Source organism: Zalophus californianus, chromosome 17 (assembly GCF_009762305.2).
Source record: "Zalophus californianus isolate mZalCal1 chromosome 17, mZalCal1.pri.v2, whole genome shotgun sequence".
Taxonomy (NCBI): domain Eukaryota; kingdom Metazoa; phylum Chordata; class Mammalia; order Carnivora; family Otariidae; genus Zalophus; species Zalophus californianus.
The window spans coordinates 60034087-60058468 of NC_045611.1; the positions used below are offsets into that span (position 1 = coordinate 60034087).

The 24382-nt window shown below is 55.5% G+C and overlaps 3 protein-coding genes and 1 pseudogene across 3 annotated transcripts in view; all 4 read right to left on the reverse strand.

Annotated features, from left to right (window-relative positions):
- Nucleotides 1-38: 38 nt before the first annotated feature.
- Nucleotides 39-1722, reverse strand: LOC118356430 (annotated as a pseudogene).
- Nucleotides 1348-3275, reverse strand: A1BG (alpha-1-B glycoprotein). Its single transcript, XM_035725183.1, has 3 exons — nucleotides 2757-3275; nucleotides 2156-2448; nucleotides 1348-1481 (listed from the first exon to the last, which is right to left on the reverse strand). Exons 1-2 carry the CDS (start codon nucleotides 2965-2967, stop codon nucleotides 2162-2164), a joined length of 498 nt encoding a protein of 165 aa, XP_035581076.1. The 5' UTR covers nucleotides 2968-3275; the 3' UTR covers nucleotides 1348-1481; nucleotides 2156-2161.
- On the reverse strand, nucleotides 2894-16107 carry ZNF497 (zinc finger protein 497). Its single transcript, XM_035724928.1, is given in 13 exon segments — nucleotides 2894-3029; nucleotides 3740-4016; nucleotides 4108-4143; nucleotides 9090-9383; nucleotides 9385-10321; nucleotides 10531-10561; nucleotides 11022-11144; nucleotides 12174-12398; nucleotides 12400-12435; nucleotides 12517-12589; nucleotides 15098-15364; nucleotides 15552-15915; nucleotides 15981-16107. Coding segments are annotated over 12 exon segments (2619 nt in total). The 3' UTR covers nucleotides 2894-3029; nucleotides 3740-3910.
- Nucleotides 12377-24382, reverse strand: part of ZNF837 (zinc finger protein 837) — a 16290-nt gene continuing 4284 nt past the window's right edge. Inside the window, exons 2-8 of the mRNA XM_027619671.2 lie at nucleotides 19227-21084; nucleotides 18625-18831; nucleotides 18204-18250; nucleotides 17578-17737; nucleotides 16904-17137; nucleotides 14981-16688; nucleotides 12377-12589 (exon numbers count right to left, since the gene is read on the reverse strand). Coding sequence (XP_027475472.2) covers nucleotides 19443-21084 — 1642 coding nt within the window. The 3' untranslated portion in view covers nucleotides 12377-12589; nucleotides 14981-16688; nucleotides 16904-17137; ... (2 more) ...; nucleotides 18625-18831; nucleotides 19227-19442. The remainder of the gene's footprint in view (nucleotides 12590-14980; nucleotides 16689-16903; nucleotides 17138-17577; nucleotides 17738-18203; nucleotides 18251-18624; nucleotides 18832-19226; nucleotides 21085-24382) is intronic.

A 24382-nucleotide genomic window follows, 5' to 3' on the forward strand; every position in this document is an offset into this window, starting at 1 on the left:
ACAAATTTGACAAAGAGAAATGTTAGGGGAAGGGGGCATCATGTGTCCTCCCTGGTGAAATCAGGGCAGACCTCACTGAGGCCCCTCAGGAAGGAAGTAGCTTGATCAGCCTGCCAGCCAAGACACCCCCCCCTGCCCCCCCCCACACACACACCTAGGCCTCTGTCCAGGTGTCTACCTGACCAAACCACAATCTGCTCCAGGGCCTTTGCATGTGTCCTCTCCCTGCCTGTAATTTCCCTCATAACCCCAGCAGACTAGGCACACTAACCAATGGTGCTGGGAGGAGGTGCAAGGAAGGGGCCCGTCCTGGTAGAGGGCACAATCTGGGCAAAGGCCAGAAAGAGGAACCCAGCTCACGGAACCAGAGGAAAGGTTCACCTGCCACCTGGAGCTCCACCGGGTCGCTGAGCTCAGACACGAAGGGTTTGGAGTGACCATGAGCGGTATCGGCAGCTGTAGTTGCCGGCATGCTGGGGCCCCACATAGGTCAGCACAAGGTCCTGCTGAAGCGTGGCTGGACGAGAGCTTGGTTGAGGGCTCCTCTTCGTCTGCCCGCAGCAGCTCGAAGATGACCTTGGGCATGACGCTGGGCACCTGGGCTGTCGCAGCGCAGGACCGCATCACGGCCGGGAACCACCACCCCCACTCGACAGGGGCCAGAGCCGTGGCCTGGGAGGGGGTCCTGGGCAGAGCAGCCGGGCCAGTCAAGTGAGGCCCTCCCCTCACGTAGTAGCTGCCCCAGGCCCCCTCCGCCTTCCTGCCTCCCACTAAACCCAGGCCGGCTGGCTGCTCCATCCCTCCAGGATGCTACCCTTTGTCCTCACACACCTTTCCCTCCTTTTCCTGGTCCTGAACAGACAGGGTTCCTCCTCTTACCCTCCGTCACCCTCTTCCCCCAAGGCCTCGCAAGTTCCCTAGACCCGGGCCTGCTCTAGACTCCCTGGAGTACCCAGCATTTGGCAGTCAGGGCCTCGGGACAGGTGTGGGAAAGGAAGAAGTGGCCAAGGGAACGGTGTTCCCGGCAGAGAGCACAGGAAATAAGGCAAATGCGAGGTGCCCCCAGACCATCGGCAGCCGAAACTCCATTGGCCCGAGGGGTTTGGCTGTGCGGGCAGGACCAAGGCCCGGTGCACTTCCCTTGGGCACCCTCATTTGCTCGCGGCTGGGAGCCCCCGCCCGCCTCACCGTCTACGCGCAGCTCCAGGTGCGCGCTGGGCGCCGAGCCCTTGAAGGGTGGCGCCGTGTCCACATAGACGCAGCTGTAGTTGGCGGAGTCCACCACCGAGACGTGCGGCAGCTCGAAGGTGGCCTCTGTCCCCGCGGGGCTCAGGACACGGTGCACTCGGCGCTTGGCGTCCTCGCGCACCAGGGCGAAGCGCAGGCCCGGCCCGGGGAGCCCGGCACCGCAGCTGCACCAGCGTGCGGGCGCGGGGCGCAGAGTCGCGGGGTGGGCGGAGAGCTCGGCGCGGGAAGCGTCTCTGTGGGGAGGACACTGGCTGACCCGGGCGCGGAGGGGAAGGCTTGGGCCTCACATGCGATCCAGCCTCGCGCCTTCTGCCTGAAGGAGTCCGCCGGCCCCCCTCCGCTTAAAACTGTACCACCCTCCAGACCTTACCGGATCCCTGTTCACATACAGTCCAAAACTATATTCCTTATTAGTTTGTCCATAAAAACAGACGTGGGGAAGGCGTCGAGTTTTGTCACCAAGCCCAAAGACATGCGGTTGCAGCTGGCCGGGATCCTCTCTTGGGGTCGTCGCTCCCAGTCCTTGGCAGGCCCTGCAACAGGCCTGGCTCCCTTCAACAGCGCCAGCCTGGTTCCCTTCAACAAACAGGCCTCGGGCGCCCACCCAGACCCGGGAAACAGGAGGGGACCCCCGGCAGGTGGCGGGCGCCTGCACGGCCTGTGCCAGATTTGCGTGTTGACCCAGTTATTCTTATTGGAGCCTTGGGGATGCTGAGCTCATTGTCCCATTCTCAGTTGGGAGGAAACTGAGGCCGGGCGGATGAGTTGGGATTGGGCTCCAACCAGAGCCCTGCAATTCCGGGGAACCCTTCCCTGGGTCCCTCCTCCCGCTCCCCACCCGGGGAGCAGAGCGCTGTCGCCCTCCCAGCCCCATGCCCATGTCCCAGCCTGTGGCTGCGAGGCTTACCGTCGCTCAGCAGCAGCTCGGCAGGTGCACTGTCAGAGGACCAGGTTTGCTTGGCACGCAGCCGATAGCGGCAGGTGTAGAGACCGCGTTTCCTAGAGCCACCGCGTTCAGCTGAAAGGAGATGCTGTCTGGGCTGCTGGAGCTCCTGGGTACCGGCAGCTCCTCCTCGCCCTGCCGCAGCTGGAATTCCACGCCGCTCAGGGGCGCCACGCAAAGGAGGTTTGCGCCAGCGCCCCGGGGCAGGACACCTGCAGACTCTCCCAGGAAACTCAGCGTGGGTGGCAACGGTGCTTCTGCAAGTCAGGGAGGGTCGCTGGGGCTAGAGTCTTGGATAAACCCCGCTGTGGGACTGTTTCTGAGAAAGCTATGGTCAGCCAGGCCCTTCCCCAGACTCCCACCCACCACCCCCCCACCTCCCCACCCCCGAGCTGCTGCCAGTGTCAGTGTTCAGGTCAGCTGTGATCCACCCAACTGTGTGACCACTGTTCCCCAGACCTAGTCCTGGGCGAGGGTATTCAGGGTTGGGGATCAAGGTAAATGCAGCTCTGTCCTCCAGGAACCTCCTACCCCAGGAGTCCTCTGGGATGGTCAACACACTCACCCAGCTCCTCCACTGTCACAGTAGCACTGGGCTCAGAGGGTGCACCCGCTTCGTGGGTCCTGTAGCTGCAGCTGTAATTGCCAGGCTGATGGACTGAGAAGGTAGCCTCTGCATCTTTAGGGGCCTCAGCCACATCTAAAAACTGATCATCGCCTTCCCGCCTCAGCAGGAAGGTCACACCACGAAATCCCCCATGGCATAGCAGTTTCATCTTCAGACCCGGTGTGATCCAGGACACAGGCTCAGTTGAGAGCAAAGGTGGGGGTAGGGACTCTGTGGGTGGAGCAGGTTTGATGGGGTCATTCTGAATGACTTGGGAAACGTGCAAGACCGAGCCAGACTAGGATCTCCACACTCATGAAAATGGGAAGGAGCGGAGCCTGGGCGGCTCAGTCAGTTGAGCTTCGGACTCCTGATTTGGCTCAGGGTCATGATCGGGGGGGAGAGGGGGGCTCTGTGCTCAGTGGGGAGTCTGCTTAAGGATTCTCTCTCCCTCTCCCTCTGCTCCTCCCCCCACACGCAGTGCTCTCTCTCTAAAATAAATAATCTGAAAGAAAGAAAGAAGGAAGGAAGGAAGGAAGGAAATATGAGGGAGCCAGGGAAATGGAAGACATTGATAAAGGAAAGGGGGGCAGGGACAGGAGGGGACAGGGGCATTAAACAAGAAGAAGATATGTTAAGGGGAATGTGCTAGGCTTTCCCCAAGCACCTTCTGGGATTCAGTCATTTATTCCTCACAACCTTCTGGGATCAGTGCAAACATCATCCTCATTTTACAGATGAGGAAACGGGATCAGAGATGTCAAATGACTTGCCAAAGGCCACCTAGCTGCTCAGGGACCCCCCCCCCACCCCAGCCACCCACCCCCCCATGTCAGAAAAATAGGACCAGGAGAGTGAGGAGGAGGAGCGGAGGAAGTCAGGGCCTCTCCAGCAAGCCCCTCTCCCCACTGTCTCGTGGCTCCGTTAAAGCCCCTGCTCACCTGCTCCAGTCACCTCCAGGAGGTGCTCAACTGGGTCCATCCGCTGTTCAAGCCAGAGCGGCAGCGGTAGAGGCCTCGGGTGTCACTTGTCACTGCTCCTAGCGGGAACTGGTGCTCCATGGCAGGTAATCAAGGTGCACAAGTTCCTGGGTTACCCCATCCTTGAACAGCTCAAAATCCGCGGTCATCAGGCGGGCCTGGCATGTCAGTGTCAAGTTGGCCCAGGGCTCCAGCAACGATTCGGCCTCTGCCCACAGGTTCGCCGGGTCTTGGAATACTGCGTGGCAGGTGGAGGTCAATGCTGGGCCGCAGGACAGGGGCTCACCTCTGCAGATGCCCACCTTCCCCAAGACCCCAACCAGACTCACCTACGGCTCCCTCGGTTGCTGGGCCCAGTGAGAGACCTGTAGAGACGGCACCTGTGAGGTCCCCATTCCTATGCCTCCTCTTCCCTCCTGCCCCCAAGGGACTCCAGCCCCAGCAACCTCACCCCAGAGCATCAGGAAGGCCCCAAGTATGGACATGATGGCCAGCCTTGCTCCAGTCGGTGCGTGTCTGGGGTGATAAAGCCCAAGCAAGGGCGAGGGCGGCAAAGGGGCAGCAAGGGGCAATGACCTCTTCCCTATTATTTATCCTTCCCAGAAGGGGGGGCCTGCAGGGGATGGGGACAAAGGGCAAAACTCCAAGGCCTTTGGGAGCCTCATCAATAACCATAATCAATAATTATGTGTAATTAATAAACTAAGCAATAAATAATAAAAATGATAATTAAAAAATAATATAATAAAATAGCAAACAACAACATTAAGCAAGTGAAATGACTTAAAATATGAGAAATACAATTTTAAAATGAAAATTAAATTAAAATAATGTAATAAATACTAACTGATCAGGGAAATTTTCAATTTTTAATGTTTGTCGGCCCTGCTCCAGGGGCTCCCAGAGAACATTTTACTAAGATCAAAATGACCACACAAAACCTCAAAGCATGGGCTGTACTTCTGCCCCGAGCACACACTGTTTGTCTGCTTCATTAAAACAACAAGAACAAAAAAGGAGCATTCCAAACGCAAAGATAAGAAAAACAAAAACCCTCCCTGGGTCCCATAAGATTTAAAGTCATACAGACTTGCACAACTAAAAACATAAGATAAAGTCTGAAACTTTCTGGAATGTCCTTCATCATGATGATTTGTAACTCATTTTTTAAAAGATTTTGTTTACTTATTTAAGAGAGAGATGAGAGAGAGAGAGAGAGCACACACCAGTGGGGGAGAGGCAGAGGGAGAAGCAGGCTCCCCGCTGAGGGCACTCTGGGCTTATCCCAGGCCCCTGGGATCAGGCCGGAGCCAAAGGCAGACACTTAACTGACTGAGCCACCCAGGTGCCCCGTAAGTCTTCTTGTAAAAAACATATATATCCCGGAGCCGCATGTTCCTTCCCCAGAGCACTCTCTTCTTTGTGCAGACTGTGTCCTGGACACCTGCCCTAACTTGGGCTCGAATAAAACTCTTTTCCTTTCTCTTTAAAAATTTTTAAAGGGTTTGTTCATTTTGCATCATTTCTTGGCATAGTCCACAGGATATCAGAGCAACTTGCCTGAGAACACCTGGGGATCATCTAGAACTCAGCGCTTGGCACGAGCACGGGCCCTCTGTGCCCCTCAGCTCCTCAGCACCTCACAGGTGTATCTGGTGAGGCCCTGATATCTGGACCTCTTCAGTTTGAGTGAACAGTCCTGATTTTTATTTGAACTGTTAAAGGTTACCGGTAATATCCTTTAGGTGGGAACAACCTGGGAGGGGGGGAAGTTGATGGGTTTTGGTTGTTTTAATTTGGCATTATACTAATGGATGTTATTAATACATAAGGCTTGAGTAAATTTTCTCGATAGAGATATGAGAGAGTGAATAACTCAGCTCCAAAGAGAAGGGACGCTTGCTCCTTCGAGTTAAATGGTGCTTTCAGGTGAATGAAAGCCTAGCGGAAATGTCTGAAGATATTCCTCAGACATGCAGCAGTCCCATAGGAATTTCCCATCTCATAAGGTGATTAATGATTGGCTCATCCAGGGACGCACACATAAGGATTGATCATGCGGTGTTCTGAGCCCCCCAATGGTCCTAGACCTTACAAGGAGAAACCGAGACACAGAGTGTATTACGGCCATTTGGAAGTAACACTCACAAGCAGCACCCTCCTGATACACCGCTCTTCATATCCTTAGATCTTATTCAAGCCTTGCTCTAAAAATAAAACCAAAACTAAAAGGAATGGGGAACTGTGCTTCAAAAGCGAAAACAACAAACACCCAGAAAACCAATAAACCCTTATGGGAAATTCAGGCAGGCTATCTGTACATACATAGGGAGCCTATACTTGCAAGTGCTTACTTCAATGGGAAAAGGTAAGGATAACTGGAGTCTCAGATGGCCCAAGTGGGGTTCTTTTGACATGTCTGAATTAGTTTTTTGTGTGTGCACAATTAAAGAAAGCCAACTATAAGACTAAGTAACCAGAAACTCGGAAGCCATTTGGTTTGAGTCAGTGAAGTCCCCGACTTTTGGGGAAGAACAGCAATCCCAGAGGTACTCTGGGCTTTATTTGGTTTGTTTGTTGCTACAGCTTTTGGTGTCTTTGCACACAACCGGCCATGTTCTAACTGGAAATGGAAAATAACTAATAAATGGATCCATAAATTATAATGCTATCTTACAATTAGATTTAATAAAAAGGGGATATTTGGAAATTGGGTCTTTAATGTCCTCTGCACAAATAATAGTGAAACAAAGGCTAAATTTTGTTTGCATCTTGTGTACATGTATCTATGTGTGTTATAAATGTGAGGTATTTTCTCTATCTCTGGATGGTATTGCTACAACTGATTTGTAGAGGAGCTCTATTTAATTGGTTTAAAAGCAAGTGCTTGTGAAAATTGCGCATTTTAAAACTCAAAAGAATAAAAAGTAACCCAAATGCTTTTCAAGTTCACATGATCTGGGGTAAAATTCCTACATTCAGACTTTTATGTTACTCCATAATAAAGATGCATCATAGGAAGGGACCAGATTGATGGTCCAAAGAGGTACGGATGAACAAAAATTTAAGATACCTGACCCCCCTTCCCAATGGTCAGAATAATGAGGAAAAGGAGGTAATAGGCAGACTCTAGAAATCCTAAATCCACACCCCCTCCTCCAAGCACAAGCACCAGAACCAATGCCCAGCCCACTGCCTGCTCTTCTTCCAGAGGGCTACAAAGCACCCAGAGGAAAAGACAGGTGACAGAGAATTTTTTTTAAAAGACTTTTATTTTTACTTTTAAGTAATCTATATACCCAACGTGGGGCTTGAGCTCACAACCCCTAACATCAAGAGTTGCATGGGGCTCCTGGGTGGCTCAGTGGGTTAAGCAGCTGCCTTTGGCCCAAGTCGTAATCCTGGTGTTGCGGGATCGAGCCCCGCAGCGGGCTCCCGGCTCAGCGGCGAGTCTGTCTCTCCCTCTCCTGCCGTGTGTTCTCTCTCAAATAAATAAATAAAATCTTAAAAAAATAAAAATACAATACAGGAGGCCTCTGAACCCTGGACACAACACATATACCTCAGTGTGCTGCTCCAATCTGTTTTCAACAGCAGTTTTGTGTGGGGCCCATGCAGCAGGTCCTGGATACGAAGCAGGCTGCTCTGGCCCTTGGGCCCTATTGCCCAGAAGATCCAATGATGCCACTGGATAGAACAGAATATAATGCTAGTTTCAAAGCAGTCTCTCCTGCGCACCCTCAAAGTTCCAGCAATAGCCGTGGTCCAGGCTTCTCGGAGGCCCAAGCCCCTCCCCCAGGCCCTAGGCCCTGGTAAATCCACCCCTTCTCTTTTGCACCCCAGCCCTAGAGGTAGTAAGTGCTCGATGGTATCCATCTCTGGGTTTTCAGTATTCACTTGTGTTCCTTCAGCCTTACAAAGCTAACTAATCAATTCCCTCAAAATCCCGAGGAGGGTGATTTATCGGCCTGCCTCTTACCTGAGACAGCCCCCCTTCTGGCTCACCTCCCACCCATCAAGTGGGCCAGACGCTCCTCCCGCCCTGTTGCAGGGAGATGCTAGTGGTCAGGTTTGGGCTCTCTGTTCCAGCCTCTTCTCCCCTCACCGGGGCCCAGCTTGAAGCCTCCCAACTCAGCACTCAGGGTGCAGGTGGAGGAGTCCCTGCAAGCACTGGATACGGACGCTCAGTGACCTTTGTGACAGACATTGCTACCCCGGCAGACAGCCAAATAGGGTCCTCATCAGCTGCGAGTCCTCAGGTCTATCTGGTCCCCTCTGGGGCTCCACTCTGGAGACAAGGTGAGAAGGAACTTTGCAAGCTACAAAGGTTTCACTAATCAGGGTTGTAGCTCCACGCATGCCCTCTCCCTGCTTCTCTCACAAGCTTATGCTGGAGGCTGCTGATCCCAGACCCAGGAGCAGAAGGAAGCACAGCACATCCAGTGGCAGCTGAGGGCAGAAGGAGGCTCCCTGAAATGGTGGTGGAGGCGGGAAGACCGTCAAACCCGCAGACACCAGGGGAGACCCCAGAGCACACAGTGGGGCAGGCCCGGACAACCCCGGCATGGGAAGCGAGAAGGGTGGTGGCGGCCAGGCCAGAGAAGCAGTCCTGTGCAGACGGAGCATGTCCCCCACCGCATTGCAGAGAGGAGACACAGACACACCCCCTTCCAGAGAGGGTCTGCTGAGGGTGCTAGATGGAGCTGGTGCTCACCCCCCTGGGAGGGTAGTGCCTTGGATGCCACCACTGTGAGAGAACAGGAGGGAGGGGTGCGTGGGGGGGAGCCCCGGGGAGGAGAAGTTGGCAGGACCACACCCACTCCTGCCCTTCGCCCTAGGCCTCCTGCTGCTCACCAGGGTCCCAGAGCAAGGCCTCTGACCTTCTGGCCCTTGGCTCGAAACAAAAAATCTGTGCAACCTCAGACCCGGCTGAGGTGGAGGGGAAGCAGGGGAGGGGACTCAGCTAGCCCTCGTTCCTGGGGACCCCCCCACGCCGGTGGCAGCCTCCAGTCTCTGCACGGATGCACCCCTCCCAGCACCGAAATTCACTGCCTTTACCCTGTGAATCACCTCCCCGCCGTGCATCCGCAGCCAGGCCCCAGGGGCCACCAGGTGAGACTCCCATCGCCCCAGGGGCTGTTTTAACGGATTATCCTCGGCCCCAATTGTGGCTGCCCTGTGCTCCAGCACATGCAGCCCACATGGGGGGAGGGGGGAGGGCCTGGGGGGTGGCGATTGTACGCGACTGCTCACGCTGATGCACGATGGCCACGTCCCGTGCCTCGCGCGCCACCGAGGGGCCCAGCCTCACCATCTCCCAGGGGCATCCCAGAGTCGGGGCACGGCACCGCCCGCGTGTCGCTTCTGGTGTTCATTGAGGTTGGAGCGGTGGCTGAAGGGCTTGCTGCCCACACTACACACATAGGGCCGCTCGCCCGTGTGCGTGCGCCGGTGGCTCACGAGCTCGGAGTTGCGCACAAAAGCCTTGCCGCAATCGGCGCAGACGAACGGCTTCTCCCCGGAGTCCACGCGCTGGTGCTGGCGCAGCTCCGAGCTGCCGCGGAAGGCTTTGCCACAGTCGCGGCAGGCGTAGGGCCGCTCGCCGGTGCTGTGCCAGGCCCGAGCTGCCCTTGAAGGCTTTGTGGCAGTCGGCACAGGCATAGGGCTTGGCACCAGAGTGGATGCGCTTGTGGCTGAGCGGGTTGGAGCGCTGGCTGAAGGCCTTGCCACACTGGGAGCACACGTGGGGCTTCTCGCCGGTGTGTATGCGCTGGTGCTCGGCTGGAATGGAGCCCATGATGAAGGCTTGGCCGCACTCAGCACCCTCGAAGGGCTTCTCGCCCGTGTGCCTACGCTGGTGCTGCAGCAGCTGCGAGCTCTCGCGGAAGCTCTTGCCACACTCGGCGCAGGCGAAGGGCCTCTCGCCGCTGTGTGTGTGCCGGTGCTGCCTCAGGCCCGCCACGCGCAGGAAGGCCTTGCCACAATCGGAGCATGCGTGCGGCCGTGTGCCCGCGTGGATCTTCAGGTGCTCCGCCAGATTGGAGCTCTGGCTGAAGGCCTTGCTGCAGGCAGAGCAGGTGTGGGGCCGTGCACCCGTGTGCACACGCCGGTGCTCCAGGAAGTTGGAGTTCCAGTTGAAGGCTTTGCCACACTCGGAGCATTCATAGGGCTTCTCACCCGTGTGCGTGCGCCGATGCTGCACCAGTGTAGTGCTGCGGCCAAAGGCCTTGCCACAGTCTGGGCAGCGGAAGGGCTTCACGGCACCGTGTGTCTTCTGGTGGTGGATGAGCTGCGAGCGCACGTGGAAAGCCTTGCCACACTCCCGGCACACGTAGGGCCTCTCGCCTGTGTGGATGTGCTGGTGCTGGCTGAGGTTGGAGCTCCAGGTGAAGGCCTTGCCGCACTCGGTGCACGTGTATGGCTTCTCGCCCGTGTGCACTCGCCTGTGCCGCACCAGGTAGGAACTCTGGCTGAACGCCTTGCCACACTCACTGCACCGGCAGGCCGGCTCCCTGGGGAGAGGCAAGGGGCTTGGCACCAGGTCTTCTCAGATGCTTCTGCACCCCACCCAGTCTCTCCCACCGTCTGTAGGCTCCAGCTCCCCTCCGGAGGCCCCCTGGTCCTCTGGCTCTGTGGGGTCTTCCCAGGCCCCCAGGCCTCCAGATGCAGCCCCCCTCAGAGGGGTCTGTTGTGTCAGTCTTCATTACAATCCAGGGAGTGTCGCCTTCACTAGAGCCACCTGCTGGGCCCACTGTCCTGGGGACTGGACCTTGCTTCTGTCCTCTGAAATGGGGGAGAGAGAGAAAGCAAATGCCTGAGAGCTCAAAGAACTTTGGGAAGTGGGGTAGGGGGGACCAGCAGGTCTCAGGAATGATGTGATTTTGACAGATCCAGAGCAGGGGCAAAGCTTGGGGCTGGCTGTATTGGGGCATGGCCATCACGCCCACCTTTCCTGAGCTGGTGCCCCTGGCCCCTCTTCAGCCTGGAACAGGGAAACAGGGCAGGTGGGCCTAGAGATGCTCCAACTTTCCCCCTAGAGGCAGCATCCCAGGCCAACTCTGAGTCAAACTGTGGCCTTGTTGAGCTTTGACGACCCAGCCTATGATGGGGCCGTGCTAGGAGACCACTGTGCCTGCCTCTATGGCGTCACTTCCCACACATCCCTGCACCTGGCTGGGCAGCAGGGTGCTGGGAGGTGTGAGTGTGGGTGCCAGGGTTGTGGAAAGATTCAAAAGCCACCTGCCTTATCTGCAGTAGCCTCCCACGGGGCCTTGATCTCCAACTCTGCACAAAGCAGCTCCAAGACTTGGCTTTTATCTCCTTGCTCCCCCTTGGGGTCATAAAGCACCAGAGAAGTGAGGACCACCTGTTTAGGAGGATGAAAACGGACCTGGTCACTTGTGGAAACACTAGAAATGAACTATCCCCACTCCAGAAGGCTTGTGGTGACCGCCTGACCCAAGCCCTGGCTGAGTCTGTCTCCCTTGCCCGCCTCACCACTGCCCTGACCCCTAGCTAGTCCCCTCCATTCAATAGGCAGCCTGGCCAGGGATGGAGGAATCCCAGTGGCTGCCAGGCAATGTTAGGCCACATCAGGCCTCTGCCTCAGTCCCACCAGGCTGGTCCAGCTGCCTAAACCCACAAGGTGGGGTGGCTGTGCAGCCAGATCCCTGGGGGAGAGCTGAGGGCAGGAGGGTAGAGGGGCTTCATTGGCCCTGAGGCCACACTTGCACCTTCAGCTGCTCCTTCTTCCAGCAATGTCTCTACAGCAAGCAAAGCCCACCCCCACTTGCCCCTGACCACCTTATTGTGCTTTGTGGAGTCCGTAGCCCAGCTGCTGCTCTCATTCTGAATACACTGGAATTGTCAAAGAGCCCAGGGCCCCCAATCCACCCACTCCAGAGTGAGGCAAAACCCGGGGGCGCCCATCATCCCCAGGCTGCCTAGGTCAGCTGCCAGGATGAGGTAGAAGCAAGTGCATGGATAGGCGCTGCACCTGGAACTAGGGCTTGGAAAGGGCCTTGGGGAGCCTCCTGCTCCCCTCCCTCCTCTGTCTTGGGGACCAGCACCTCTTGGGGACTGGGGGCTGGGACCTGGGGACAGGAAGACAGGCAGAGGGTGGGGCCAGACAGATGCAGAGAAAACAAGGCGCACGCAATGGCTCTATTCTGCTTGGTGTCCCCCAGCTCCCTACGTTCTGAGGACCTGAGCCCAGTGCTGAGAACAAACCCAGGTGTGAACTTGGGGGCCTCAGTCTAACTCTGGTGTCTGGGCCAAGACCACCAAGCTCCCACCACCCTTCTCCCACAGCGCCCCCGCTCCACCAGCACTAGCGAGGGACTGTAAGCCAGGCTCAGGGGGAAGCAGGCCCAGCCCCGACCCAGCTGGCCCTCACCTGGAGTTCTGGCCTGGCCAGCTCCTGGCGCAGCCCCTCGACCAGGGCAGCGGCCTCCTCAGGGCTGCCTGGCCGCTGTCCCTCCACACGGGCCTGGATCTCGGGGGGCAGCGCGCCCAGGAACTGCTCCAGCACCAGCAGCTCCAGCATCTGCTCCTTGGAGTGCGCCTCGGGCCGCAGCCACTGGCGGCACAGCTCCCGGAGCCGGGCCAGGGCCTCACGGGGGACCCTCTTCCTCCTCGTAGTAGAACCCCCAGAAGCGCTGGCCAGGGGTCTCAGAGCTGGCCTCACCCACCACTGGGACTGGTGTGCTCTAAAGGACCCCAGGGGCCAGAGCTGATGCCTTGCTCATCTGGGCAGCCAGCATGCCCCTTCCCAGGCAGGGCAGCCGCATGTCCCCAGGCACTTCTCTGGACCTGGAGACACAAAGGGGAGCCTGTGAGCACAGCCAGGCCATGAAGGCGCCTCCCGAGGACCCTCTGAGAGTAAGTGGGGGCTGCGGGTCTGGGTGATTGTATCTGTCAGTGAGTCCAGCAGCGTCCCCGCCTGTGTGTCCGTGTGTTGGAGAGATATACGGAGGTGCCCAGAGTCTGTGGTCCCTCCTCCCTCCCTGCTTTTCTAAGGGGCCTCTGCCCTGGCTTCTTCAACTACTTGGCTCCATTCATCCCCCACACAGAACACTAAAGTCTGCAAACCGGACAGCCGGATTTGGCTAGCAGACAGATCTTACCTGACTGCCCCCTTCCAACATGCTTTTTTAAAAATTTAAACAAGGGGCGCCTGGGTGGCTCAGTTAAGCAGCTGCCTTCGGCTCAGGTCATGATCCCGGCGTCCTGGGATCGAGCCCCACATGGGGCTCCCTGCTCAATGGGAAGCCTGCCTCTCCCTCTCCCACTCCCCCTGCTTGTGTTCCTGCTCTAGCTGTGTCTCTCTGTCAAATAAATAAAATCTTCAAAAAAATAAATTAAATAAAAATTTAAATGAGTTTCCAATGTTAAAAAGTTATCAGATGCTGGTGGGAATGTAAAATGGTGTGGCCTATGTGGAAAACACTCTGGCAGTTCCTTAAATAGTTAAAGACAGAGTTCCCAAGTGAGCCAGGAATTCTACTCTTAGGTTATCTACCACCCCGCGCCCCCCCCACAACAAAATGAAAATGTGTCCAGGCAGCTTTTTTTGCACACAAAGGAAAACAAAGAACTACACAACCTACCATGGGGTATCCTTTTTCCATTTTTTTTCCTCCTTAATCTTGTGTGTATTTTCAAATTTTTTAAAAATACAGATCTGTGCCGGTACTAGGGGTGAGGAAACTGTTGCTAAGGAGAATTTGAGCTTTCCCCCATTTCTTTTTCTCTCTTCCTCTTTCTTTCTCCTGGTCAGTTTTAAATATATCAAGAAAGCAGGAGAGAAAAAAAAAGTATCCATGCAAAAGTTTGCACATGAATGTCATAGCAGTATTACTATAATATATATAATACATATATATGTATAATATACAATTAACATAATAGCCAGAAAGTGATAATAGGCCAAGGTCCATCAACTGATGAATGGATAAACAAAATGTGGTGGACATACCTACAATCAAACATTATTCTGCCATAAAAAGGAACGAAACACAGGTACATCCTATAAGATACATGAACCTTGAAAACACTATGCTAAATGAAAGACTCAAGACACAAAAGACTTCACGTTGTGTGAGTCTATTTATCTGAAATGTCCAGGATAGGCAAATCTGTAAGAAACAGGACGTAGATTAGTGGCTGCCAGGAGCCGGGGAAGAAGGAATGGGGAGTTTGATTAATGGGATGGAGTTTCTTTCAGGGTGATGAAAGTGTCCTGGAATTAGACTGTGCTGATGGTTGCACAAAATGTGAATTTACTAAAAAAACAGTGACTGTACACATTAAAAGCGTTAATTAAAAAAAAGTCATCAGCTAATTTCAAAAGATTACTTATTGTATGATTCCATGTACGTAACATTCTTGAAATGACAAAATTGTAGAAATAGAAAACAGAAAACCAAGGGTTAGGGAGGGGGTGGAGGCCGGAGGGAAGTAGGTGTGGCTAAAGCGGCGACAGGAGGAATCGCAGGCTGCGGAGATATTCATTATCTTGACTCCCATTTGAGTTTCTTGGTTATCACACTGTAGTTCTGCAAAATGCTACCGCTGGACAAAACTGGGTAAAGGGTACATGGGAGCTACTTGCGTTATTTCTTACAGATGTGTTTATAATTATCTCAAAAAAGTTTTTTTTTTACAAGTCAAAAGAATTCAATAAAAATCCTTATTTGTTTCTTTCTTTTTTTGAAGATTTTATTATTTTGACAGAGAGAGACACAGCGAGAGAGGGAACACAAGCAGGGGGAGTGGGAGAGGGGGAGGCGGGCTTCCCGCCGAGCAGGGAGCCCGACGCGGGGCTCGATCCCAGGACCCTGGGACCATGACCTGAGCCGAAGGCAGACGCCTAACGACTGAGCCCCCCAGGCGCCCCCCGTTTGGTTTCTCGAAAGATCAGAAGACCTGCCTTCAGGAGTCCCATGTTTCTAAGGATGGAGCCTGGCAGGGATATCCCTCCAGCCAAGACCTATGCTTCGGAGCTGCCCAGCCCTCTGTCCCCTCGAACTGGGTCTCCCTGCTCGGGAGTCTGCCCATCTCGGGACAGTATCCAAAGCCCTGACGGTCGTTCCCGACTGCCTTCCGTGCTCCAGCCTCCCCACCGTCCGCACACAGACCGGGTGCCCCTTCTCCTGCCCGAGGGCCTTGTCCTCCACTTTTCCCCGCGGAACGCCTACTCACCAAGGTTTGTGGCCACCTTCCCAGGCAGGCCCCGTCTCCCACGCCAACAACTGGTCCTCATACCCGACCGGTCACAAGTGACTGTGCCTCTCCCAGCCCCGAGGCCTGGGCTCTCACCTATTGGGCGCTGGATGGAAAAATACTGAGACGGGGAGGGACGCGGCGCAGGAGATGCCCAGCGGGGGCTGTGGCCTCAGGAAGCGCTGGGCTCGGAGCACCCCGGGCAAGTGAGGGCGGAGGCGGGACGCTCGCGCGGAGGGCACACGCAAAGGCTCGGAAGCGGGAACCTGCCTGGCCCCGAAGCAGCGCCGGGAGGACGTCCGACTGAATGAAGAACGAACGGAGGCAGGCAGGCCGGCGCGGCCCAGGGAACGAAGGGCGGGACTGGAGAGCGGGAGGAGCAACGAATGAATGAATCAGTGAACGCGTGGACGACAAATCGGGGACGGATGGCCGCGCAGCTCCGGATACCGAGCGCCGCATCAGAAAGCAGGGGGGTGACTCAACACGCGAATGAACGAACGAGCAGGAGGAAGCAATGCTACGGAAGTAAATGACCGAGCCGGCTCACGGAACGGAAGGGCGAGCCGTGAAGCACACGGTGCGGACGAGCCAACCCCGGCGACGCCGGCGGGCGGCGCACGCCCACCGACGCCCCCGCGACCGCGCTTCCGCCCCGGCCCTAGTCGGCAGAGCCACTTCCGGGGCCCTCTGGGCGGCGCGGAGGCCTCGCTCTCGGTGGTCCCAGTGCGCGCCCAGCCCCGGCCCGCGCCCCGCCTGCGCGGCCGTGCGGTGGGAGCCGCGGGCACTCGTTAAGAGCCCGGCCGGACGGCTGCCGCTCGCCTCACTCACCGCCCTCGGCCCGCCCCGGCGTCCACCTGGCGCGGCCGGGCTAGGACAGCGCCCGGTCAGCATCCGGGCTCGGCCGCGGAGAACTGCGTGGGGGTGAGCGCAGGGCGTCCACGGACGTGCTGTCGCGTCCCCTGGCGCGACCTTGCGCCTCGCGGTACTCCCCACGGCGTCTGCGCAGCTGCGTAGTTCGTCCCCAGTCGCAGGCCCGCGCCCTTCCGGTTCCTGTAGGGATGGTCCTGGGGCCCCTGGATCGCTGTAGCGTCCTCCGTTGCCATGGATACGCGCCGCCCTTTTCCCTAGCCCCTCCCCGCCTCATTTACACACCCAGAGGGACGGGGACACACACACACACACACACACACACACGAAGCTCAAGGTCGGCAGGATCCTGGACACAGGAAGCAGATCTGGAGAAAGAACTGTTCTGCAGCCGGGGACACACACACACACACACACACACACACACACACACACGAAGCTCAAGGTCGGCAGGATCCTGGACACAGGAAGCAGATCTGGAGAAAGAACTGTTCTGCAGCCAGAAGGATGCACACTCCTCACCCCTGTCCATTCTCTGGCCACCAAGTCCTCTTTACAACCCCATGCACCTTGTCCAGTAGGGGCCTCGCAGGGAGGGGGTGGCGCATCTCACATACCTACGCGCTGGCCCAGCGGCCCTTCCTTGGGGACAACGCGTCCAAGCTGGAATCGCTATTTGCTGTATAGAAGTTTCTCAGTTGCCCCCACTCTCAATCCAGGGGGTTTGGACAAGTGTGGATGCGGGACTCAGGCATACCACATTCCATTCCCCTTGGCCCTGATGATTGATTCAGGATGGATAATGAGGAACTTCGACCTATGGGTTTCACAGGGCAGGAGGTTCTTTCTGAACTATTAGGGCTTCTATTTTCTATGGAACTTTAAACCGTGACAGCTATCAGCTAGTACAGCTGCAGCCTTTTTGTCCCCATAAAGGGAGAACTTGTAGACAATGGAGCCCATATGAGAAGCAGAACGAAGGACAGTGTATTAGTTCTTTATAGCTCCTGTAACAAATTACCACAAACTTACGGCTTAAAACGGAAATGTATTCTTTCACAGTTCTGGGTGCCAGAAGTCTGAAATCAGTATCACTGAGCTGAAATTAAAGTGTCAGCAGGGCTGATGTCCTTCTGGAGGTCCTAGGGGAGAATCCGTATCTTTGCCTTTTTCAGCATCTATAACTGCATTCTTTGTATTCCTTGCTTATGGTCCCTTCTTCCATCTTCAAAAAACTGGTTGTAACATCTTACTAATAAACAAAATCTTTGACACATGTTCATTTTATATTTGCATGGAGTCACGATTTTAGTTTTTAAAAAAGATGTATCCTGGGGCACCTGGGTGGCTCAGACAGTTAAGTGTCTGACACGGTTTCAGCAGGGTTCTGGGATCAAGCCCCACATCGGGCTCTTTGCTCAGCATGAATCTGTTTGAGTTTCTTCTCCCCCGCCCCTCCTGCTTCCCTTGCCCCCACGCTTGCTCTAAAATAAATCATCAATCTTAAAAAAAAAAAAATGTATCCTTTAACAGCAGGTAACTATAACTGCAGTAACAAACAATCCCAGGATCTCAATGGATCAACACAATACAGATGTCTTTTTTGCTCATGTCACAGTGTGAAGTGGTCAAGTGACCCTCCCAGAAGGCTGTCCTTGATTCAGGGACCCAGGCTCCTTCTATCTTGGGTCTTTGCTATTCCTTACCTTATGTCCTCCTCAGAACTTTCTGCTGAATCTCCTCTGTCCAGCTGGCTGATGAAACAAGCAAAAAAGATGATGTAGGCCATTTTATGTTATCCATCACTTCTGTCCATATTCCAGTAGCCAGAACTCAATTGCATGGCTCTGTGTAACTGCAGGAAGCCTGAGAAATGTAGGTTTGTGGATGCAGGAAGAGAAAAGGGGATTATGGGGCACTTTAGTCCATCTGTACCATAGGACCCACAATGTGCCCTATATATTGAGGTTCATCTTGGCAGCACTCAGGGTCCGGTATAGTCCATCATATTTGGATTGAACTCTCCCAAGGGCCTCCTCATACCCCTTACACACTCAAGAGTTCTCCCCACCATGAAGTCCCTGGTTTTGACTGGGCTCAGAGGCTCCTATACTCCTAGCCTTACCAGTAGCCACTCAACTCCTTGCCCGGGGAGGCAAGGGCAGATGAAGCAGATGCAGTGCCCATCCCTCCTACATCTGGGATGTGGGATGGCACCCATCTCCACAGTATCTCTAGCATTGCAGGTGCAGCAGACGTAAAGTGCCCAGCCCTAGCTGTAATAGTGCCCTGCAAGCTGTGTCTGGGAATGGAGAGCCAAAAGCTTCCTTACCCCACGGGGCCTGTGCATCTTGCCCTTCCCAAGGTAGACAGGAGCTCCTGAATGGGAGACACAAAGTGAAGGGTGATTTGCAGGGAATTCGCTGCCGGATCAAAAGGCCATACCTGGGAACCCTTTGGAAGTATATGAGGCCCATCGCTGGACTCAATGTTGAGCCGGGCTCTGCCCTCCCTCCGGGTGGCTCTGGCTGGGCCACAAGGCCTCTGTGGGGCTCTTTGATATGGGGCCAGAGTTGTCCCTCTTCTCCTAGTTAGGGCAAGGATCAAAGGGGGTGATTAAGGGTAGAGTGCCCAGCACGGTGCCTGGCATGTAGTAAGCGCACCCAAAGTGCAGAGCCGTGTCACTTTGGAACTGGTGTGGAGGATGGAGTGGGGAGGAAATTGGAATCATATACATACATAACTATACATACTGCTATGAAAGAATCATGCTGCTTGCTCCAGGCCTCTGGTGGACTCCCACCTATGTGGCGGTCACAGGGAATTATGGCCGCACATTTGGGTCTCACTCCTTGATTCCTCCCATGCAGCAGGAGATGACATCCAGCCTGGAGTCCTCTGACAGAAGAGGAGCTCTGGCTGGACCACCTTGCTTAGACATAACATGATGAGGTCCCCATCTGCCAAGCACAAACCAGACGAAGGCTGCCAGGGAATCCCTCCTCCTTCCAAGGGGAGCCGTCTGCATAGTGACTAGGAGCCACGCGGGGGAAGGGCAGGCAGAGGCTCTGCCCATGAAGCCCGTGGCCATCAGCCCCGGGAGGGTCACAGGGTATGCCGAGTCCCTCTCCTGAGGTCCAAGGAGGCCAGAGGAGATATCTCCAAGACCGAAGGGAGGAGGCGGGGCCAAGCTACGCTAACGGGCGTGCAAACACCCAGAGGGTACCAAGGGCTAATGAAGCCCCCTAGGAAGGTGCAATGAGAGGTCCTGGGTTCAAATGTTACTGCCACCATTTTCTGCCTGTGCCCCCGGGGAGTCACTCCCCCCACCCCCGCTCCCCACTTTCCAGCCCACCGAGGGAGGCGGAGCAAGGCTTCCGATAGCCCACGAAGCAGCTGGGTCACATGAGCGCTTCATTCCTGTGTTTATTAGCACTTCGCCAGAACCCATTACTATGTGCCCACTTGAAAGGGTCAAATAAAACGAGTCGGGGAAGCCTGCGGACGCAGTACCAAGTGAGGTTTAAGAAAGACTACAACCGTTTTTTCAGGCTTCCAGAGGCGCGCGCGGTCACGAGGCCGCGCGGCCCGCGTGCCGCTTGCGATGCTCGTTGAGGTTGGAGCGCTGGCTGAAGGCGCGGCCGCACTCGGCGCACGCGTAGGGCCGCTCGCCCGTGTGCGTGCGCCGGTGGCGGACCAGACTGCAGTTGCGCACGAAGGCCTTGCCGCAGTCTCGGCAGATGTAGGGCTTCTCGCCCGAGTGCAGGCGCTCGTGCTGGCGCAGCTCGGAGCACCCGCGAAAGGTCTTGCCGCACTCGGGACAGCCGTAGGGCCGTTCGCCGGTGTGCGCGCGCTGGTGCTGCACCAGGCCCGAGCGGCCCTTGAAGGCTTTCTCGCACAGCGGGCAGGCGTGGGGCTTGGCGCTGCTGTGCGTGCGCTGATGCCGACTCAGGTTCGAGCGCTGGTTGAAGGCCTTGCCACACTCCGGGCACGCGTAGGGCTTCTCACCCGTGTGCACGCGCCGGTGCTCCACGAGGTGCGAGAACAGGGCAAAGGCCTTGGTGCACTCGGCGCACTCGTATGGCTTCTCCCCGGCAACGGGCACCCGTGGAGGCCCCTGGGTCCCCTCGCCACAGTCCCCACAGGGCGGGCACCCCAAGAGGAAGGACCTCCGGGCCAGGGCCAGGCTGCGGCGGTGGCGCTCGGCTGAGTGTGTCTTCTGGTGGCGGTAGAGGCCGGAGCAGCGCACAAAGGCCTTGCCACACTCAGCGCACTCATAGGGTCGCTCACCGGTGTGGATGCGCTCGTGCTGCAGCAGGCTCGAGGTGCGCGTGAAGGCCTTGCCGCACTGGTCACAGACGTAGAGCCGCTGGGCCGGGGGGTCAGGGGCACTGCAGCCAGGACCTGAGGCCCGACCACACTGAAGACACATTAAGGGGCCCTCAGCCATCTGCAGCTGCTTGTTGGAGCCAAAGCGCTTTCCACACCGCGCACACAGGAGGGGCTCCTTTGCCATCTGCATCATTTCCTGCGAGGCCAGCCGGGCCCTCCGGGTAAATTCCTCGATGCAACTGCAGTCCTCCAAGGGGTTCTGCTGAAGGACGGTCACTTGCAGGGTCTTTGGGAAGGTCTGGGTGCCTGTGCGCCGTTCATGTGACCCATCCTCTGTGTGGATCTCGGACAGCTGGGTCCTGGGGCAGCACCAGCACAACACCTGGCCTCCACAGTGATCACACACCAGGGACTTTTCCTCAGGGGGTGTTCTGAGATGCTGCATCAGGCAGCAGTTGTGGCTGGAGGCCCTGGTACCGACTGGGCACCAATAGGGGCCCTCCCCAGCATGTGGCCCCCGGGGAGTGACTAGATCAGGGTCCTGAGAGGAGGTGGGGCCACATGGCTCTTGTACCAGGGGTCCTGCTCCTGCACTCAGGCGGGTCCCTGGACTGGGGCTCACACCAAGGCCCCAGCTCCAGGAGCCTCTGCCTTGGGGAGCCATCTTGCCGCCTGCTGTCCCTCCATGTAGGTCTCCCTCCTGAGAGGGGCGTCTCTTAGCTGGGTCCTCTGCCAGGGGCCTTAGCTCCATCTTGGGCCTCTCCTCCTGGCCCCTGTCGGCTCCCTGGAGATCTGCCTTGGGGATGCCTCCCTGCCTGGAGTTCTGGGCCCGAGCCTCCATCCTGGGGCCAGCCCCCAACACAGTGTCCTGGCTGTAGGATCTGGAAGAGCAGAGGAGAAATCGAGGTTGGCAGTTCCCAGGAGGGGAGTGGGGAGAACTGCCCAAGAATAATGACGCCAGGACTGATGGGTTTGCCCCCAGCTTTCCGTAGCCCAGGGCAAGAAGAGAAGGAATGACATCAGGCAGTGAGAACCCTGGAGCCCCCTGCTCTGACTCCTGACACCTGCCAAGGTCTAGAATGTCACTGAGGCCCCAGAGAGCATTATCCCTCCTCTTTACCAGTTGCTGGAGCACCATCATCCTTGGCTTGGGACCTCAGCAGCCCCTCCCTTTAGCAAGACATACCCCAACTGCTCAACTGCCCACTCCCCAGAATCACATCTCCACTCCAGGAACCACCAGCTTCCTGGCAGCATGCCCTTCTGACTCCCTGCCTTGACCTGGCCCAACCCCATTCACCTGCCATCAGCCAGGTCTTCTGGGAGGTGTGAGATGGGGCTCATCTGACAGCAGGGCTGGACAACAGGTCTGCCCCTCCCCACTTTTACCAAGCAACACTGTTTCTCTCAGGTCTGGCAGGCTCATCTACAAAATGGGTATGATAAATGTGAATGTAAACAGCTGAACTTGGGGGCCCTGATCATTCCAGCAACAACCAACACCAAGAAGGCCTGATGCCTACTATTACTATTTCCAAATTCCACTGTGGTTGTTAGTCTTCTATTGCTGCTGTAACAAATTGCCACAAATTTAATGGCTTAAAGCATTGCAAATTTATTAGCTCACAGGTCTGGACAGAAGTCCTAAAGCAAGGTTTCAGCAGTGTTGCTTCCTTCTGGAGGCTCAAAGGCAGGATGTTTGCTTGCCTTTTCCAGCTTCTAGATGCCACCTACTTTCCTTGTCGCATGGCCCTGTCTTCCATCTTCAGAGCCAGCAGTGAAACATCAGACTCTGCCCCTCCTACCACTATACAAAGACACTGTGATTACACTGGGCCCAACATAAATAATCCAGGATAATTTCCCACATCAAGATCCATTATCATCGCTCCTAGTCCCTTTTGCTGTGTGAAATAACGCATTCACAGGTTCTAAAGGCTAGGACACGCACATCTTTTGGGGAAGGTGAGGGGCGTTGTTCTGCCTACCACAGTGGCTCTTTCTGAGCTCTTTGTATGGTTTACTGGGAAGACACAGTGTATGATTCAAGATGCCATTTAGGTGAAATAAAACTGAACGTTTCGTCTGCAATCTTCACGGATACACAAGTAGCTCAGAACAGTCCCATCTGGGTGAGGGCTTGCTTAGCAGGAGATAGCTAAAACATGTAGAGTGGGAGGGGGTGACTCTGATGTGCAGCAAACATATACGGAGGCATCAGGGAGAGAAGGCCCATCTGGTGGGTAGGAATATAGAACAGGAAAAGCACAGGGGCACCTGGGTGGCTCAGCTGGTTAAGCATCTGACTCTTGATTTTGACTCAGGTCATGATCTCAGGTTTGTGAGACTGAGCCCCGCATGGGGCTTTGTGCTGGGTGTGGAGCCTGTTTAAGACTCTCTCTCTCCCTCTGGCCCTCCCCACCTCTCTCCCTCTTAAAAAAAAAAAAGTTCTAGAAATTTGAGTCTATTTAGTGAAATGGTTCTCACCAACTCTCCCTTGACCAGCTGTTGCTTTTCTGTCATTTTTGCAAATTTCTAACAAGCATGTGGCTGGGGGCACCAGTGGCTTGAAATAACATGGCTCGGAACTAAAAAGAATCAGGAAGCATTTAACCAAGTCTCTCTACACGTTTTCAGCCAAGGACACTTCAGAGCAACTGGATGTGGTTCTTTTCAGGATGCTGCTGCCAACCATCTTTGGTGGATTATTTTGCCCTTGGACATCACAACCACAATGGCAGAAATAGGTTGATGGTTAGTGCTCTGGAGGAAAATGTTTTGGGAGTGAAAATTAGACATACTGAATTGGTTAAAAGTGAAAATTGCAGAGTTGGACACGTTCCCCAGATCATGAGGGGTCAGAGAAGCTGCCCGGCCATCAGTGCTCTACTCTTCAGGAGGCTGCTTGCTGGAGCGTGGGAAGCTGAAGGGCCCACATTAAGGGTGGTTTGTCTGGTCACATGTTCAGCAAGTAAATAGTCTGGGGCATTTTCTAAAGAAACAAAGGTGGCAATAAGGACAAGACCACACCGTGACCTGAGGTTTCTCAAACAGGCCTCACTCCAGTCACGTGATAACTACCAACCCTCCTGTGACTTCCAGGCGTGCGAGAGTCTGGCCTCCAACCCAAGACAGATGAGGCTCCCTTTCTCCATCTGTACCTCAAAGCCACTTAGTGTCTGGGTTGACTAAGATTTCATGAGGCTACACTCTGGCCCATAAGGGTACTGATCCCTGCTGGCTCTCTCTCCCATGGGCGGCACTGATGGGGGCTAATACCTTGGAAATCCAACACCTGCCCCATTGTGGCAACTACCACTTTGTGCCTTTGTTTCTCCACCTGACAATTTAGCCACCTAGAGCTTGAGGCGCAAGCAGAGGTGCTCAGAGCCCCTAGAGTAGACTTCAAGAAGGCAGGAGGACATCTGGGTGACACTGAACAATGCCATATTGTACCCAGTGCCAGACTGTCCGTGGGGCCCTTACAGAGTCCGGCAGCAGGAAGATGTGAGGGACACATCTCCTTCCCAAACACTTATGGGTTTGAGTCCGAGGATATTCTTTTCCAGGTGGGAAAAGGCTACTATCCTACCCTGTCATTGTGTTTATGCCTTGTCTGCCTTGAGATACTGACTGTGCAGCTCTCCAAAAGCAGGTGTGGGGACGGACATGGGCTAACTGGGGAGCAAGCAGCTGTGGGCACCACCTGCCCACCAGTGCTGACTACCCTAACTGCAGATGGATAGGAATCTAACCTGCAACGGACACCATGCCCAGGGTTGATGGACCCGGGCTCCGTGGCCATGACTCCTGCAGAGTCCTCATAGGCCCCACCTAGGGAAGGCCAAGGGACCTGCCTTCTCGGGAACGTGGAGCTTGCTGTGCAAATAAAATAGACAAGCTAGGGGTCCAAGTTTCAAAAAGTGTCACTTGTACACTGGGACTGGCAAAGCCGTTGTACTGCATGGACCCACTGCAGGTGGACTGATTAGCCTCTTCCAGCGAGCTCTCCATACTCAGACTTTGTCCGAATGAGGACAGATGGGCAGGAAGATCTGGCAGGAAAAAAGGCAGTTGCCCAATGCACTCTCACACAGCTGGTGGGAATGGAAAATGATGCAACCAGCTACAGTGGAAAACAGCCTAGCAGTTCCCCAAAAGGTTAAACATGGCATTACC